The 19,594-nt window shown below is 38.2% G+C and overlaps 2 protein-coding genes across 2 annotated transcripts; both read left to right on the forward strand.

Moving 5' to 3' along the window:
* The first annotated feature begins 791 nt into the window (after positions 1-791).
* ypel3 (yippee-like 3) lies at positions 792-8,274 on the forward strand. Its single transcript, XM_042392788.1, has 5 exons — positions 792-1,147; positions 2,482-2,600; positions 4,551-4,594; positions 5,301-5,409; positions 7,116-8,274. The coding sequence occupies exons 2-5, from the start codon at positions 2,484-2,486 to the stop codon at positions 7,203-7,205; spliced, it is 360 nt and encodes a 119-aa protein (XP_042248722.1). The 5' UTR covers positions 792-1,147; positions 2,482-2,483; the 3' UTR covers positions 7,206-8,274.
* Positions 8,275-11,252: 2,978 nt separating this feature from the next.
* On the forward strand, positions 11,253-17,238 carry atp6v0ca (ATPase H+ transporting V0 subunit ca). Its single transcript, XM_042394122.1, has 3 exons — positions 11,253-11,539; positions 14,865-15,048; positions 16,010-17,238. The coding sequence occupies exons 1-3, from the start codon at positions 11,461-11,463 to the stop codon at positions 16,212-16,214; spliced, it is 468 nt and encodes a 155-aa protein (XP_042250056.1). The 5' UTR covers positions 11,253-11,460; the 3' UTR covers positions 16,215-17,238.
* The last annotated feature ends 2,356 nt before the right edge of the window (positions 17,239-19,594 follow it).

Here is a 19,594-nt window from a genome sequence, read left to right on the forward strand (position 1 = left end):
CCTAGATAGAAAATACACTACAGCAGTTAAATGTAGGGCTGCAACTAACGATTATTTTCATTATCAATTACTTGATTAGTTGTTTCCCGAAGCCTAAAATGTCTTGTTTTGTCCTGACCAACAGTCCACAGCTGAAAGATGTTTAGTTTACAGTCACAGAAGACTAAAGAAAACAGAAAATATTCACATTTGAGAAGCTGGAAGAATCACTCAAAATGATGAATCTGTTATCAAAATAGTTGGCAACTAATCGATTAATCAACTAATCGTTGCAGCTCTGGTTAAAAGAGTCTAAAAAATGTGACATTTTGTGATTGTTAAAACACTGAGACAACTTTACAGATAGTTTATGGGTTAGTAGAAGTGTCTTCGGGGAATTTGCCCCTCAGTGTTTCTGAGATCCTGGCTACAGGCCTCCACATGCACTGATGAGGAAAGCAAACACGCAACGTCAAGTCAGACATGCGAATAAATCAAGAAACCACAGCAACAAAACTCTCCCCATCCCTCCTGTACTGTCCAAGGATAATAAAACATTTCCTGAATTCTCTCACATAACCGCAAAAACTTGTTCAGTCAGTCAGTCACGGTCTACAGCGAGTCTACTGTGAGAAATTTATCCCAAAACCACAGGCAGGAAATGATAACCTATTAACTGCATTTATGAAGCTGTACCAGCAACCGAGCTGATAGCCACAAAGAGCTCATGTGAAGTCGAATCTGATTGGTTGACCCACATTCTAGACGTCACTGCGGGGCTCTGATTGGTCGATGGGGATTTGTTTTGCACTCACTGACGCGTTTCAGACTTCCTCCTCTGCGTGTTTTCATAAACAAACCACATTTTCGTCCCGCCGGGGCCGCCGCACACAACCCTGTCAGCCTGCCAGCATTGTCAGATTCCTGCTCCCGTTTCAACGAAGTGCCGCGGAGGAACTTTGAGAGCTGGTTTTACGTTAGAAAAAAGACAGAAACGCGGGTAAAGACTGAGTCCACTGCACAAACCGGAGGCTGTCTGTGTTCGTCTTTATTGTCCGAGCCGTCAGCGCGGCGTGGTCGACTGCTGCACCGAGCCTAAAACTGACCACATACCTGCTTTCATCGGATGCTTAGTAGACCGTCTGTGAAGAGCCACGGTTATTATCAGGTGAGTCCAGGGAATATCCTGCATTGCGCATCTGAGCTGCTGTTAGCTGCGGCATGTTGTGACAGTGCTGTAATAACACGCAAAGCTAGGTCAGAGCTAGTGGGGCCGAGTCCTCCTGCAGCTGACAGATGTGTTCAGGCCGTTTGTGTGTCGTTATGTAGCGACTGATGGACGGTGACCGGTGCTGGAAAGTACAGAAACGGTGCAGCACACGTTGCCAGGGGCCTGAATTTGGGTTACTGGTTTCATTTAATGAAGCGAGGAGAGGAGAGGATTGTTTGTGCAAACTGTAATGAACTAGGAAGCAAGCTACGTGATAAAAAAATGTGTCCTAACCAATCTATCACTCAACCTATTTAGTCAATTTGTGAGCATACATGCTTTGTCAAATGTTACTGTTATTATGTGCCGCCTCTGTTTCTGAATAGTGACAGAAAGATGTGAATAGATTAGATACATGAGCACAGCACAATTAGGCTGTTTGTTTAGAAGGGCTGCAATTCAGTCACTGTCAATATACATTCACGTCTACTTTTATGGAAGTCCAGTTCTGCCCAGAAAAGAAAAAAAATGGATGAATTGTGAAAATAGCTAAAACAAAAATACTTGTAGTAAATCATAATTCAGTGAAATGTAGGCAGAATTATAAAAACAGAAGTCTAAATTAATTAACTTTTTTTGTTTAAACTATGACTATACATTTCTACTTTTAAGTCAAAGTTATGTGGTAGTAAATCAAACCTTATAAATTTGAATTATTAGGAAGTTAACTTTGACCTTTGACTTTGACCTAAAACTGTTGTAATCTTGACATACTGTATGATGTTGATTACTTACCATGAGTACTTTTTATCTAATTAATATTTAACTTTTCATCCTTTTTTCTTTTCCAGGTTGAAATGGGCGTTTTATTCCTTATATACTGTATATATAATGTTTTGCCTCATTTATTCCTTTAATCAACTTGGTCTATAAAATGCTGTGACAAGCAGATAATTTGCTTGACAAAAGCAAAAGTTCCTTGTCTGATCAGTTAATGGCCTGATTTTTACACCACTATAGTTTATAGTTTTAAGACATAGGTCAGCTCAGGTTACATTCGGATGAAGTTTTGCAGTGTCATATTGCTATAATTAAAGGTGTTAAAAGTTGTAAACCCTCTCTGTGACTCATGTTCTTGACTTGCTTGCTGATAAAGTTAATCAAAATAATAAAGGAGAGCAACCAGCCCAGCACCTGATTGATCTGTATGTATCAGGAAGCACAGCCTATGTCCCTGCATCCCTAACACCATGCACAACAATAAAGAAGCATCCTGCTGTCTTCCTTCTCAGACATGGTGAAGCTGACAAAAGCCAAGACATTCCAGGCTTACCTGGACTCCTGCCACCGTCGTTACAGCTGTGTGCATTGCCGCGCCCATCTGGCCAACCATGACGATCTTATCTCCAAGGTCAGTATATATTGCCGCCCTTTTGTTGTAGATAATCATTTCAGTTGGCTCTTTTGTTCTCACATTGATTAGAAAATAGGAGGGACTGAGAAAACTGGACTGACATGAAACACCTGAGATCTTTAACACTAAAAGCTCCTGAGGTCGCTGTTAAATTTACCTGTGCACCTGGCTATCGCATTTCTAATACTAAAAGATATACTCTGTCATTGTATTTAGGCATTGTCTTCACAAAGGAATGTCTAAAGTCACAAAATAAGTTTTGTTTAATCGTCACCTGTGTTTTTGTCTTGTTGTATAATCTAAGTATCTTTAAGAACACTAATCTCTTTGCATAGCTGTCAGTATAATTCAGTCTAAAATGACACTGAAAATGGATATTAGAAGAAAATATTTGCATATTTGGGTGGTGTGATATTATTATAAAACAACATTCATCACATAATATGATAACCCATGCTATTTATATTACCAAAGTAGCCTAAATACCCCAAACTGACAATAATGAGCCATAATAATAACAATTAGCAACCACTGCACTTATGGATGATTTAATGTCACAATATAATTGACAAATGACAAAATCAAGCGCACAATTTCACCTAATCAATTATTAATTTAGGCATTTCAACAAAGTTTGAATAAAAGAACATCACCAAGAAACTTGAGGTAGCTTTTTTAAATTTATAACATATATTTCTCTTTTGATGTTTCATTCATGAAAACAGAGTAAGGCAACGGGCAAATTAGGCTAAAAAGCTTAAAAACAACAAACAGTAACATGGCAAAACAAAAATGAATGAATAATCAATGAACTAAAAATAAGTTTTACAGACAATTAACATTTGTGTGTAGGCTAAACCATCTTAATTTGAACACATCTGATTATATGTGTCCCTCAAACACACTTCTAGCAGACATTCAGCACCTCGACTGTGAATTTTCCACAGACAGCTTTCCTGCACTTCAGGCACTTGTCGAAGGTTTTTTGCAGGTCATTCTCCTCTGCTCATTTTATCATTTAATTATGACTTGACGTAGTTGTCAGATCACACACTCTAATGAATGCCGTTGCCTAGCAACTCAGAATGTTTAAACATGAACAGAGTGGAAATAAATACATTTCATATAGGGGTAAATTTTAATCGGTGGCGGTAATAGGTATAAATACCCATGTTTTTTAATCCAGATTCATCTTCACTACTTTTAACGATAGGGCTGCTACATAACATTATTTTAGGAAAAGTATTTTATTAAGACACATTGACATTTTGTGATTGTTAAAACACTGACATACACTTTACCTGTGGCGGTTCTAGTGTTAAGTACCTGGGCACTGAGATCACCACCTGTCCCTCACACAACATGCAGATGTGGCCTACAAAAAAGGCCCAACAGTGCACGTTTCTTCTGAGGAGGCTGAAAGCTTTTAATGTCTGACAGGACATTTTAACAGCAGTATATTGGTCACTCATCGAATCAGTCCTCACATTCAACATTGCATCCTGGTACAACTTCCTCACAGAGAAAAACAAGAAAAAACTCACAAGAATCATCAAGTGTGCAACCAAAATTACCGTCACCACTCAAACCAAACTCTCAGACCTTAAGAGTCACTCAGTAAAAAGAAGGGCAGACTTAATCACTGACGACCCTTCACACCTCCTTCACCGCTCCTTTCAGCTACTCTCATCAGACAGCCGCTTCAGAGCATCTCTGGCCAAAAAGAGAACTTAACACAACTCTTTCATTCCCACTGAAATATCCATTTTAAACAAGGCCAAATAGAATGTCACTACTTTTTAATGCAGCTTTGCACACCTGCTCTTATTTATTTATGGGATTGTTTGTGTTTTAATGTAATTTTATGTAAGTCTTGGAAAAATCGCAGTAAATATCATGTTGTGTTTGTGATCTGTATATCAAGTCTTCTTCTCTTCTGTCTCCTAGTCTTTCCAAGGCAGTCAGGGACGAGCTTACCTCTTCAACTCCGTGTGAGTATTTTGTTTTAAAATTTGACCACACAACTACGTGACTATTCTTATCTCTGGTTTCCAGTCGTGTTGTTGATCATGATTCATGCATCCTAAAGCAATTTTCAGGCAGTTAGTGTTAGAATTACCATCACCTCTTTCCAAAGACATTACTGAAATATGAATCACTAATAGCAAGTCTTTTCAGATTAGAATAAGTATCTTTATACGTTGTAGATACAGAAATAAGTGAATTTATTGTTTTGCCAGCATATTATCACTGAAATAGCTCTCCCTGACATCAAATTCCTAGAATTAGACATGTTTACACAAACCTCATTGTCAACAGATGATTTGATTTGCTATAGAGTGGACCTTGAAGTTGGTGAGTTCATGTTAGTCATGCTCCTCCTGGGTTAGTAGGTCAGGCTCTAACTGTAAGATCTGAGGCCATTGAGGGCCCCCAGTCATGGTTAGTTCAGCACTTAATCTTAAATTCATCAGCATCTATTAAATTTAAACCTTGATCTGTTTAGGTGGAACTCTGAAACACTGTATTGTTGGAAAAGGGCCTTTCCCATGACTGTTTCATGAACTCAAGTCCTTTTTTTTATCTCCCTTAAAAGAACTTGTAGTGTTTGTAAAAGTGGCGTCAGTCCTGTCATCACGAAGCCCCCCATAAATCAAAGAGGAGCTGCTGTTTGACGACTGGGTTGTCTGGTTTCAGGGTGAACGTTGGCTGTGGTCCTGCGGAGGAGAGGCTGCTGCTCACAGGACTTCACGCAGTTGCCGACATCTACTGTGAAAACTGCCACACCACACTGGGCTGGAAATATGTAAGTATACCTGCACATAAGATGCTGCTTTGTTTACCATTACGCTTATTTTGATATTGTTGCAGATTACAGGAATAAAGACAATAGTTTCAAATGTTAGAGGACACGTGAAGCACAGTGCCACATACAGTTGTATGCAAAAGTTTGGGCACCCTTGACAAATAACATATTTTGGTGATTTCTTAATGGAAAAGATGTAAATGCAGCTTCTCTAAGATATGGAACATAAAACACACAAAATATTGTCAGCAAACATCAATGCATAGTTACATTTATGTCATATATTGAACAAAAATTTTTAAAGAACCCCATCATTGTGGCATGTCCAAAAGTTGGGGCACCCTACATAATCAGTACTTAGTAACACCCCCTCTGGCAGATATCACAGCTTGCAAACACTTGTAGCCAGTTAAAAGTCTTTCAGTTAAAGTATTTGGGATTTTCTCCCATTCTCCCTTGCAAAACTCTTCTAGTTCCGCAATATCCTTGGGCTGTCTTGCATGTACAGCAGTGTGTCCTGTGCCACTGGCTGCAACACAACCCCTAAAGCATGATAGATCCACCTCCATGCTTAATTTAGTTGGAAAGGGATTCTTTTCACAAAATGCTGCACCTTTTTTTTCTCCAATCACACCTTTGCTAATTGTGGCCAAAGAGTTCTATTTTAACTTCATCAGTCCACAGTACGTCTGTTGCATACCTCTGATGCTGGAATTTTAATGAGGATACAGGAAAGGTTTTCTGACTCTTCCATGGAGGTCTTGTTTGTGTGAGCGTCGCTGCACGGTGGAACGGTGCACCACCACTCCTGAGTCTGCTGAATCTTCCTGCAGGTTTTTTGGCAGTCAAATGGAGGCTTTTGATTTGCTTTTCTCATCAGCATACGAGCAGTTCCCTCTGAGAGTTTTCTTGGTCTTCCAGATCTCATCTTGACCTCCACAATTCCCCTAAACGGCCATCTCTTAATTACATTTCACACTATGGAAACTGACCCACTTGTGTAGCACCGCCTACTGGCAACAGGAAGTCAGCCTAATGTGATAAACATCATCCTATTTACTTTAAATGTACATGGTGTGGTCTATACATGATATACAGCAACATGACGTATTAATTACTGGGTGTTCTCTAGCGCCACATGGTGGACACAGGAAGAGAGTTATCGCCTACATATTCATGAAAATGTATATACATGTTAGTTGTATTCTAGTAAATGTATCGCTGCATTAATATTCCACTTATGTAGTATTTCCTATAAGCAAAGGGAAGTGAAGCCTAAACACATAGTTCATCAAATGTATACACAATTTCTAATATGTCATCTCCAGCGCCACGCACTGCACACAGGAAATAATATTTTACCCATTCACACAATGTCTGATAATCCTGACAATTCAGAGCTGTGTTAACAGTCCTCCAGTTGTGATACCACGGCTGCCGCTGCCTCCTAATTTTTTTTAAATGACATAAAAAGTAACTATTCATTAATGTTTGCTGTTTAATGTTCCATATCCTAGGGAGACTGTGTTTACATCTTTTCAATTAAATGAAATGAAAATGAAGGAAGCATCAAGTGTAAAGACCACCCTGAAATTCAAACCTATTCTGCTAGTTCAAAGAAAGATGAGAAAATTAAATAACTGTGGTATAAGTCTGACTTTTTTTTTTTTGACTTTTAACAACTCAAATGCACCTCCCCTCTGCAGGAACAGGCCTTTGAACTGAGTCAGAAGTACAAGGAAGGGAAGTACATCATCGAGCTGTCCCACATGATAAAGGACAACGGCTGGGACTGAGAGGGGAAAATCTCCATCTTTCATCATGACTTTTTCAAAGTTGCATCCCCTTCGACTTTACAAGGGTTCCAAGTGTAGCTTCCTCATCCCGCGTACGAGCCATCGCTGTGCCACACTTTCACTTCGTACGGCTTTGCCAAGAATAGCATGTGATGCCTTATCTTTTTCTGTTCTTCATGTGTCTCCGGCAGCCACGACAACACATTTGCTGATACTGCTATCCCAATTGCTAGTTGTGCTGGGACATGGAGTGAATGAGTGCAGGGTTTGTGTGTGAAAGACTGGGAGATGTAGTCACAAAGGCACGTGTGGGTGCACGTCGGATTTTTAAGCGTGTGTTTGAGTGATATCAGCGACCACTTAAAACAGTCTCGCTCTGTGGCGGTGAGGCCGGTGCAAGTCAAATAATATGACATTCTTCAACAAGTATTTGGGTTTTCCTTTAGAGTTTAAGGTGCACACTTAGACGTATCTGGCCCAAACTGAGTAAAGTAGTTTACCCCATAGATTATTTCCAGTGATCCAAGGGTATGGGAACGCTTAGAGCAGTGGGAGGGCTTGTTCTTTTTAATTATCTATCAATGAAATTGATGTTTTTATTGTCAGATCTGTAACACTTGTTCATATTTTGCCAAAAGCAATCAGGGTGTTGAATTAGTAATGTTAAAGCCCCCGAAAGTATCCTGCAAGAATTCATACAGCTGGACTATGAGTGTGTTCTGCTTGTAGGTATACATTTTAGTGTGAGAGAGGGTGTGCGTGCGTGTGTGTGGGTGTGCGTGCGTGTGTGTGTGTGTGTGTGTGAGAGAGAGAGAGGTGTCGTAAGCTGGACGGTGTTTAGTCTGGGGTTCACATCTAGAGTTTCCACTGCACAGTTTTACTTCATGCTGATGGGATCTATCCTCCATGTGTTTGTGTATAACCTAACACTGAGCTGCCCTTACAGATACATTTACTCAGTTGTGATTAGGATTATGTAGCATATTTATGGTGATTTTTAATGTCTGCTTCTTTCATTAAAGTGTATAATTTTAACCTGATCTTTCATTAAAATACAGTGTGTCTGTAACATGTATAGCGCAGTTTTCTTTTGCTTGTGATATATATGTAATTTGACTAACTTGGCTCTATTTCCCACATACAACGTACTTTTCTTTAGTTACTCAAATAGTTTTTAAAGAATAGAGATGTTTGAGTAAAGGGGAGTTTTTCCAAATGACAGTCTGATTACCAAAACTTTCAGTATGATTTTTGACTTCCTTTTTAATGAGAAATTTGCTGATGGATATGAGGAAACTGTGTTGAAAGCAACTTTTGATGTTCACAGTTTGTTTCAACTGTAATTTCTGATGAAATCATCCTTCATTTATGTTAGCAGAGCTCTCATTTACAGGCAGGAAGAAATCCAACACAGAGCTCTGACTAGTCTGTAACTCAGCCAGCAGATGGTGATGTAGGTGCTCTTACATTGTAGAAATATTTGTACTTTAAAATATATTAGAACTTAATATGTTCATATTATTTATCAATGTGCTAGATACCGTGCTAGTTATTAGGCTACTGCAAATAATACAAGCAGGGCTTGAAATAAACTAAAACATTATATAAACAATCTATAGATTTATTATTCAAACATTGTTAGAATGTTAGAATATGTAATTATATGTAAAATATTTCCAGGTTGTTTTTGGTATTTTCTCAAATCCATTCTGTCTGTTAGAAAATGAATTTACTGAGAAAATCCCTAATTTGTGGATTATAAAAATGTTAATTCTGTGTCTTGCACAAACAACAAAAGTAGACAAAAACAAAATATTATTCTGTAATCTCTCCATTTACTGAGTTTATTTGCTGCAATATTAATTTTATTCAACTTGTTTAATGTTCGCAAAGCACAGACAGCACAACAAAAGAAAGTCCTTTTATGTATCTTAAAATTCAAGTTTAGGATTTGCGGTGCATTAAACACGTTTCACAACAGGCCATTATACTCAGACAACAAAGCAGTAATTATGAGGATTACATAAATGTGACAGCTCATATAGAAAATAATACGTATTCTTCTCTTACAGTAAGGAAATGGGGATTACTTGGAGCTGGAACAAGTCACATGAATGAACTCTGACCAGAACTAATAGCTCTTTTTAATCACACGGGTAACGAGGCTGCTGACAGTCATGTGTGTGCAGAACATTTTCAGCTGTCTGCTCTGCTTTCATTTTTCACTCCACAAAAATCTACTTTTGCATGAGACAGTTAAGCTAGTTTGCTAAAGAGGAAACCAGAGGACTTAGTTAATGAGAGAAACTTTAAAACAAGAAGAATAATGATTTCCAACGTTTTCTTGTTTGATCCTCAGTAATATGTCGCAGCATGCAGAGGGTCTACTATGCTGCATGGTACATGTCCTTTGTACCCCAGTATACTGAATTTATAGATGTTTGGGGAAATGCAAGAGTGTTTTCCTGTTTTGGGGCTTGAGTTAAAGACATATCCAAGACACCAACTGGGGGAAACTAATGAACAAAAAAGAAATTGAAAACTTGAATTTAACATTTTAGACTTTTTTTTTTTTAAAAACCCTGATAAGCCTCATATAAGTGTTGGAGCTGGAAGGTAGTTGGAATGACATGTGACATGAGTATAATTAGTATTGTGGACAATACTGCTGGAGTCTGGGAATAAAAAACTCAAACTTGCAAAACAAATGAATGTAAATAAAGATTATAAAATTGGCAGAGTATCAATGATATGCATATATATTTTCTATTTCCAGTATACAGACTTATTGATTATCTCAGTCTATTATCCTCAAAGCTTTCCTTTAATCCATCATAACGCTTGTGGAATAACGATTTCCTTTACAACGTTCCCATCTGCATTTCATTTAGTCCTATATTCATCTGTTATGTTTGGTTAATTATTAATAAGCAGGTGAGGATTTAGTGCCTTGCCAAACAACAAAAAAACAAAACAGTAAACAATTTTCTAGTGTAATACACTGGAATATAGTGATGCATCTTTATATAAAAAGCCTTTTGCCGGAGCTCTTATCTCTCAGTTGGATGATACTGAATCTTTTTTGACTATATGGAAAACTTTAACAAAAAAAAAGTGTTTTGAAAGATGCAAACTGGACAAGATAAATTTCCAGGAGACAGGTAGAGACATAAACTATGGCATGTTGTTCTTACACAAAATACCTCCCTCCTCTCAGGATAATGATGTAGACAGCCAACTGCGATAACCATCAAGACTCCCTTAGGGATGCTGTTGAGAAAATAGACATTTTAGGACACTAAATTGTGTTAAGAAAATAGGATCTGGTAAAAATGTAAATAAACTAAAAAAAGCACAAGACTACATCCGGGCAATGCTCTAAAATCTTTCCAGAAGAAGGGGAAAAATGTTCTGAGGTGAATTTTGAGGTGAAATGTCCCTTTAGCTGACATCAAAAACACCCATTTCTATTTCAGTGTCACCTTGACAAAGGTTGCCGGAGGATGTGCGTCCAGGTTAAACAGTCAGGCCAGTTTTAGTTTGTTTGACACCTGGACGCTGTCTAATGTTGATTTAAATGATGTTTCCATTGAGAGAACAACATACATCAAGCACATACTGTCTTATTCAGCCAGGAGGATGGAGACATGTATGCTGGGTGTTGACACGACTCTGTTATTTTGTGGCCTCTAAATTATAATATTAATTTGTTGTTGTATTTTTTTATGTATCGAGAAAACTCAAGTGTTTGTGGTTTATTGTTCTAATATCTATTTGACACCTAATATTTAATACGCCAGCGTGTAATGACTACTAGCGTTTCAACTGCAGGCTGTGCACTTGCAGCAGAACATACCACAATACGAATATTGTATAAACTACTCACATTATATATAGTGGTGTTACAAACTCCTGTCATATGTAACCGTTGTGAAAACCAATGTCAAACCAGAATAATTTCTACAATTATTTTACGGTGCGATAAACAACAAGGGTTAGATATTTTAAGCCCTGTTTGTGTCGAGCACCCCCGAGTCCGCACAGATGGATCCTTCCGAGATGGTTGGTCATGTGACTTTTTCCGTTTCGCCATTTTCCCCCCTTCTCCACCGGTGCTCTTTGCTGACAGAGACGTTGTTGCTCCCCCTCTCTCGGTGTTTTAATCTGTCCAAAGCTGACGGTGGGAAAAGGGCAAACTCAAAATAAAATAAGACAGCCTGCTTCGTAGCTGTATCTCCCCGTGAAAAGTGCGAGAATGTCTTCTGCTGAGGAGAGCCCCGAGTACTCGCCTTTCTTCGCCGTGATGGGAGCCTCTGCGGCCATGGTCTTCAGCGGTAACTACAGCAGCTTCTTCATCTCACATCCCCGGGTTACGGCTATAACGATGAATTATTATTATTATATATATGTCTCTATATATTTAGACATATATATGACAGCAGTGAGCTCTCGTTGGTTAAACGTTGTTGCTTGTAGCTGAGGCGGTCACGGCTCACGCACCTGCCAGGGATGCGAGTCAGAGGCGTGGGGAAGGTCTCCACCGACATCACGCTGCTGACCATTTTTAGCTCCTCACCAGCTTGTTGTTTTTTTTGTTTTTTTTTTCATCATATCCAGCTCTAATGCTGTTGTCTGGTGGTTGCATGTCGGTGACGCAGACCCTCACCGAGGTAACAACAAGGCAGAGGCCAGTCTCTAATCTGTCATCATGGGGGTTTATTTTGCAGCACAGGAGAGGCCAGATCCACATTATTATAAGAGAAATACGATTTTTTTTGTTGCTGAGAATGAACCAGCATCGTGGCCTAAACATCACTGTGGGAAAATAGATAATCCCATCCGTCCATCCATCCATCCATCCATTCATTCATTCATAACCGTCTGTGTTTAGCGTGCAGGATACACCCAGTCTGTCACAGAGGGAACATAAACCAGGGGCGGATTTAGTGATTTTGGGGCCCCAGACAAATCTAGTCTTGCTTTACTTCTTACCCTTTATCTAACTGGGAAATGTTTCGTATTGGCAGTATTAGAAGATGTACTTTTTCTGAAGTAATTAATAGTAAAACTATTAATATCACACAGTAAAAGTCCTGCATTCAGATTTTTATTTAAAGGACCAGTTTGTAGAATTAAGTGGCATCTAGCAGAACGGACTTGGCAGAAATGGAATATAACATTCATTAGTATGTTTTAATTAGTGTATAATCACCTGAAAATAAGAATCGTGTTTTTGTTACCTTAGAATGAGCCCTTTATATCTACATAGGGGGCGGGTTCTCTTCCACGGAGCCCGCCATGTTGCACTGCCATGTTTCTACAGTAGCCCAGAACCAACAAACCAAACACTGGCTGTAGAGAGGACCTTTTTTTTTTCGCAAGTTCACAGCCACTGTAGGTTCTCCTACATGCTTATAATAGGAGGGGGGTGTTAAGTTGGTTGCAACCTGCAGCCTCACCACTAGATGCCACTAAATCCTACAGACTGCACCTTTAAAGTGAAGAGTGAACGAGAGGAATTATCAGCAAAATGTGCGTTAATTTACTTAACATCTATTCAAGTTGGAGCTTTTAATTCTAACAATTTTATATTATGCTGGACAATTTAATGAATAATAATGCATCATATTATAATTGTTATATTTTCTGAGTAAAATCTGTTTGAATGTTTTCCTCTGAAGTACAAGTACACAGTAAGTAAGTAATATACAGTTACATATTTTTAAGTGCTTTGTGGGCCTTTTGTAAGTTATTTTAGGGTGCAATGAGTTAGAATATTAACATAAATCAATATTTTTCATATCTAAGCATCATAATAAAACTATAGCTGTTTGGGGCCCTTTTAGTTGAGGGGCCCAGGCAGTTGCCCACCTTGCCTAAAGGTAAAATCAGCCCCTGCCCAAAACTGAATTTACAGTATAATCTTACAGAGATTTTAAGGCAGCTAAGTCATGTGATGTCAGTTGTGTGTAGATAAAGACGACTATCTCCATAATGAGGAAATCAGAGTTGACTTGAATTGATGATGACGTCAGGTGACACCTTTTTTGGAGTTTGTCCATCTTGCTGTGACAAACTGGACTCGTACAATTTTAATTTAAAATATGAAATGTAATTTAGTTTTAATTTACTGCAGGGCTAAAAACTGACTTAGGCTTTTTTTGTTGAAGCGTCTTACTGCTTGTGCCAGAACTGTGTGTTTTGCAGCTTATGTATTACCTGTTCAGCGTCGACTACATGTTAGGACTATCCTGCACGCATTTTGTTCTGCTCGAACTGTCATGTTTCTCATTTAGGTAGTGTAATAACCAAATGGAGCAGGCTGGTACAGCGACATCTTGATCCAGGAGTATAATTTGGGCTGTACAGCTTTGAATCAGAAAAAAGTTACATCCATATATCGGTAAAATCTCTGTGGGTGCTGTTGTACTGTCATGGCAGCAGTTTGATGGAGTCATTCCGGGATTTTTTGGGGTGACGGTTGCCTGGAGTGGAAACGCTTTTAATGTTTAGGAGAGAGGATAAGAAAGCTGACACTTCAGAAAACACTCGAAGCAACTCGATCAAGCATCTAATAGCTGACAGCTGTGTAAGGCTGAAGACCCGTCGGACAGAAACGTGATGTGATGTCCACCTCTTTTCATTATATAAAGGATACCTCTATTCATTTATTTATACAGCCTCTCAAGGCACTGTGGGTAACCAGACAGGATGGAATTGATCCGTGATGCAATTAAACATTATGTGAATAAGAACTGCAGAAAATATAAGGAAACCATTATTGAAATTGATTCTGAAGATTCTGATTGTTAAGAGAAGCGTCGGTCAGTGCAAAGCCGTGAAAATTGTAGGAGAAAGTGTTTTGTTGCTTTTTTTACACAATGCTCAGTAACAATTGCTTATAAGCTAAGTGTCAACACACCCACCGTAGCAAGTGAGAAGAGATGTAAGCAGTGTTTTGTGATTTATTTATTAATTCACTCTCAGCGGGTCTTCATGTTTAGCAGGTAACATCCCACATTTAGAGCAGCTCAGTGCATGTGACTAGCAGAGTCATGTCAGATTTCTGCTCTCCACGTGTCAAAGAAAGGCGCTGAACACTATGGATTGTCTAAATTTCTTTTTATATTGAAGCATAGATACTGGTCAATCATTGATTATCCTGTGTTGAGTGATGTGTGTGTGGATTAATAACTGCAGGAGTTGAATCCTCCCCACATGTAATGCAGGTTGTGTAGCCAGATAAGGTTCAGTCAATACGTCTGCAACACGGTGTCAACACAAACTGATCGTATTAAGCCTCACAAGATGAGATTATTGCAGGGCTACAGTATTATTATATATTATTTCAGATTGCAAAGGTAATACAATAAACTGTAACAGTGATGTGCAGCATTAATGAAGCAGACCAGACATCAGTGAAACCTGAGGTGACAGAAGAGCAGAGAGGGAGACATCTGGAGAAGCGAACATTTGTGGCACAAGTCACGAGAATAGTCACATAACTGACTATTCTCACTCAGCACAATTTGAAGCCATAACGTGTCCGGTTTGAGTTAAACATTAAACCTCTCTGCCTTCAGGAATCATTCTTACGTGAAGATTTAACACAGACTGAACTGCTGAATTAACAGGATCTCTCCTCTCTCTCTTACTCAGCATTAGGAGCAGCGTATGGAACGGCGAAGAGCGGCACAGGCATTGCTGCCATGTCTGTGATGCGGCCAGAGCTCATCATGAAGTCCATCATCCCCGTGGTCATGGCCGGTATCATCGCCATCTACGGGCTGGTGGTGGCTGTGCTGATAGCAAACAACATCTCTGAGAGAGTCTCCCTTTACAAGTAAGATTAAACATTTCTAACAAACATGTCACAGTAGTTGATCAGAACAATTTCAATCATTTTTACACTTGCATATTATTTCTGCTGATGTTATTTGAGTAAATTGAGAGACACATTATTTCATATGTTGTACACAGTTTGTATGCTTTTTGAGTTGAATTACACTCATAAACACACAAAAAACAATAAAGCTGTGTCAAGCTAAATCATAAAAGCAACCCAAAGAGATTCAACAAAAAGTCAAATCATCCTCATTTATATATGAATATATGTCCAATATTCACAGGCCTCTGACAAAAAAATCTGTGTCCCCATAAACTTCCTTCTTCTCTGTACATTTTCTATGTCTTGTTCTTCTCTGTGTTTTGCTGGGCAGATAGTTTGCTTTAGACGGTGTTTGGTGGGAACAGTGAGTCTGAACCTCACAGTCTCTGTGGGCTACAGAGCCAAAATGAATCTCAGAGGGTTTGACACTATTAGTGATCTTTTCACATTACTTATGTCCCAGGCAGCCTTGATGAACCAAATTTTCTTCTGGGAGACCATTAGAGTAAATCTTAAATTACACATTTGATTCATCACTCATATTTAATTAAGATTTTTTTGTTTTTTTGCCTTTATTTGAATGTAACAATAAAGATACAAACAGGAAATTAGGGGAGAGAAATAGGAGCAGATTTGGGAAGGCTACACAATCAAATCGGGGACTTTGTGGTTGAACCATTAGGCCCCTCACTGTTAACATCAAAACTTTGTTTAATGCAATGGAGTCTGGAGTATCTGCTAGCTTCCTGGCAATGTCACAGTGATTTCGGAGAAGTGACTTTGCCTGGCTTGATTCTAATTCTTGTACTGTAAATGATCACAAAAATCAAAAGTATTGAATCAGAATTTAATGCAGCACTTTCCCAGATAACTTACACCTTTCTCTTGTTTTGTTTTTTTTTCTTTTCTCCAACAGGAGTTTCCTGCATCTCGGTGCTGGTCTGAGCGTGGGCCTGAGTGGTCTGGCAGCTGGGTTCGCCATCGGCATCGTGGGCGACGCAGGCGTGAGAGGCACCGCCCAGCAGCCCCGGCTTTTCGTGGGCATGATCCTGATCCTGATCTTCGCCGAGGTCCTGGGGCTTTACGGCCTCATCGTGGCCCTCATCCTATCTACAAAATAAGTGTGTGCATCAACATCATCTCATTCATTCCACATCAAAGCAGCAAGAACAAATAGGAGATTTTCACCTACTTCCATTACACCCCCGAGGGTCTGGCAGGATGGGATGGCAACAGAAACATGTTGGCGGTCAACTTGACAGCTCTGTCCTCAATAGATGTGATCTATCCATATTGTTTAAAGCCATCCAGTTGTGTCAGGTCCTATGTGTACAGAACGGGCATGAAGATGTTTTTGGTTGTTGTGGGATGATGTGTGGACAGTCTGCCTGATGTTGTTGTCTGATCTTAACCTGTACAGTGGTCCAGAGTCACTCCACCCCTTGTAAATGTAGTAACCAGTCTGTGCTGTGAGTGTGAGTATCAACGTTTATCCCCCTGCCCATCCCCCTCCTTTTGAGTTTTTGTTTTTCCGTTTGTGGTTTTTGTCATTTCTCGTTTGAGACCGCCGAAGAATCGTGCACATTAGTATTTATTTTTTCATGTTCTTTTTGGGGACCATTTTTGAATCACCGTGGTGAGGAGCTGTCAAGACTTTTTTTCTTTTTTTTTTTTCTTTTTTTTCACTATTTATGGAAAGCTATGAAGATTTTGACTTGATGAAACTGTCTAAATGGAATACTATTTATTGAATACCCTATATACATAAAAATATATAAATTATCTGTGTATAGTTAGATTAATTGCACTGTGGGTCATTGTTCAAAGTGCTTGGAATTCCTCTGGATGTAGTGTGATTATTAATGGAGGATGTCCACATGTTGACATGGAGTTGACAGTGTGCGTGTGTGTGTGTGTGTGTGTGTGTGTGAGTGCGCGTGTGTGTGAATGACCTGAGTGCATAATGCGTGCAAGTGTATTTATGTATTTATGTTTAATATGAAGTTCTCAAACACTAGTATTGTTAACCAGTAGTGCTGCTGTCTTGGTTTTTTTTGTTTTTGTTTGGTTTTTTTGTTTAAGATGAGAGCTCACTGTTCAGCCATGCCTGTCAGATTTCCAAATAAAACTCAACCTCCTCCAGAACATCAGTGTCAAGCTTTTTATGTCTGAAAGAAAGAAGTCAAGAGAAACTTCAAGTTCTTTATATATTAATAGGATGAACAACATTCGGTTATTCAAACGTATAATTTAAGTGCAACATTTGACAGCTTGTTCACACTAACTGGCCAATATATTGATCACTGACACTGGTCAGACAAAAGAAAACATTTTCTTTATGACAAAAATGGATAAGAATAAATTATAAGTGTGTTGCCTTTAAACCTATTTTTTTTATCTGATTTTCAAATAAATTTGCAGTCACTCTTGTAAAACATAACATAAAAATCAGCAGCCTGCATCTCACACCAGTGGTGTTCTTGACAACCGTTTCTCTAAATTCAAACATTCTCTACGAAACTGAATCATTTCTTGTAGGGTCACTGCAGTCTTTCAACTGCAGTGGTGAGAAACTTACATTTGTAGTTTATCATTCATCAGCTTATTTTTCAGGTATTGTTTTCTACTCTTGCTAACTTCTTGCATCAAGCTTACTAGTTGACTTAATTGTATCTCATCTAAAATGTGAATCATTACCTGATGACGACAAATATCTGACAGAAACTAAACTTTCTGTTTCATAAGACTTGCAAAAAATTTTGATTATCCCTCTCCACAAAAGGTAAATAGCCTGAATAAATCAGCTGTCAGTGAGCACTAAGAAGTCACTGGTGACCTTTTTGATGTCAATTCGTAAGAGGTCAAGTTGTTACTTTCTTAGTGCCACAAAAGTTCTTCTTTATTCTCCACAGATAATTGTTTTGCCCCTTGAACTGAAGTATTAACACATCCTCTTTCACTCCTGAGATTTTTTAAATATATATTTTTTTAATTCAAACATCTACATATGTTGATATGCTACACATACAGTCAGAGCGATAATCTAATTCCATCACCCTCATCAGAGGGTAGATTGTATCAGTCACAGACCTTTGAGAAACAATGTTCAAAAGGTGAAATAAAAAATACACAAACACACATAATTAATTGTTCCGTGGTGTATGACTGTATAAGATACCTTTTTTCCATGCCTAATAGCGTGCAACTCTTTAACATGGATACATATAATATTTAGTCAACTCTTTACATCTCAATGTGCAATAGTGACCCAGACATAATATATTTCCATAAATGCAACTTTATTTATTTTTTAAAGCCTGAACCTTCATGTGTAACAAAATAATAATTGTTAACATTGATATGTTAATTTATATATATATATATATATATATATATATATATATATATATATATATATATATATATATATAATTGTTAATTGATATGTCTCTGGATACACCATCAGTGTGAATCACACAGATAATCTGCGCCTGAAAAAATAATGGCTCATGACACATACTGTTGTTATGAATCCTTGAGGAGTAAATTGTGACAAAGGTTGACTGACTGCTGATTGAAATGTTCTTGTTATTCTGAACTCACACAAAGCAGTGTCAACATTTTGGAAGAAGTCCAGTTCACGAGAGCAACACTGACCCTAGTAATTTACCCAAAAATAACATAAAAGATAAAAAATAACACGTATGGAAGCACTGTAAAAATAAAACCTCTTTAAGAAACAAAAACAGCAAAACAAGATGCTGAAATATATTCACACTGCCTGTATCAAGCTTTACATGCAGTCAACAGATCCTCTGAGCTACATATCTGCTGATGATGCAAACTGGGCAATTTCAACTGGGAGAATGTTAAATGTTAACTTTGAGCTAGTTTGGTGTTCAGTGTTAGGACACAAGTTACAGGGAAGGCCAAAGGGTTTCATGCTGTGCTTTCTTAAAAACCAAGATAAGATAATAAATAAATAAAGATAAGATAATAAAATAAATCTGGGAGTTTAGTGTGGATTCATCTCATCTTCACATTATACAAAAGCAGCTGTCAGTAGACGGTGCTAACATCCATTAATTTTGTAACATTTCTGTCATTAAAAGTCATAAATTCAGTTGTACAAATATAAGCACCTTAGATTTTACATTTGAATTAATAGGTCATTAATTTCAGCATATTTTATGTTTTCTTCTGAATCTGTTGATTTCTTCAGCACCGATACATTTTGATGGCCTATAATGAATGTAACAGCCCTTATTACAATGTGTTAATAACTCATAATTAGTGGAAAAGGACTGTGCTTAAGTAAAATGTTCAGGTATTTGTTTTACATGGTACCTCACTGCATTAATTTAACAGATATAATCACTAGTTACTTCTCAGATCAGGATTTTAGAAACAAAACACATGAACAGTTTATAAAATATGATGCATTTTTATAGATAAAGACTACCCAAATGTATACAAGGCATCCCTCAAACTACAACAATAT

Source organism: Thunnus maccoyii, chromosome 18 (genome assembly GCF_910596095.1).
Source record: "Thunnus maccoyii chromosome 18, fThuMac1.1, whole genome shotgun sequence".
Lineage (NCBI taxonomy): Eukaryota > Metazoa > Chordata > Actinopteri > Scombriformes > Scombridae > Thunnus > Thunnus maccoyii.

Bases quoted from the DNA above. Each gene is read 5' to 3' on its own strand.
- ypel3 (XM_042392788.1), top strand. From the start codon at position 2,484: ATGGTGAAGCTGACAAAAGCCAAGACATTCCAGGCTTACCTGGACTCC. The intron at 2,601-4,550 runs GTCAGTATATAT...TCTGTCTCCTAG, and splicing joins ATGACGATCTTATCTCCAAG to TCTTTCCAAGGCAGTCAGGG. The intron at 5,410-7,115 runs GTAAGTATACCT...TCCCCTCTGCAG, and splicing joins CCACACTGGGCTGGAAATAT to GAACAGGCCTTTGAACTGAG.
- atp6v0ca (XM_042394122.1), top strand. From the start codon at position 11,461: ATGTCTTCTGCTGAGGAGAGCCCCGAGTACTCGCCTTTCTTCGCCGTG. The intron at 11,540-14,864 runs GTAACTACAGCA...TCTCTTACTCAG, and splicing joins TGCGGCCATGGTCTTCAGCG to CATTAGGAGCAGCGTATGGA. The intron at 15,049-16,009 runs GTAAGATTAAAC...TTTCTCCAACAG, and splicing joins GAGAGAGTCTCCCTTTACAA to GAGTTTCCTGCATCTCGGTG.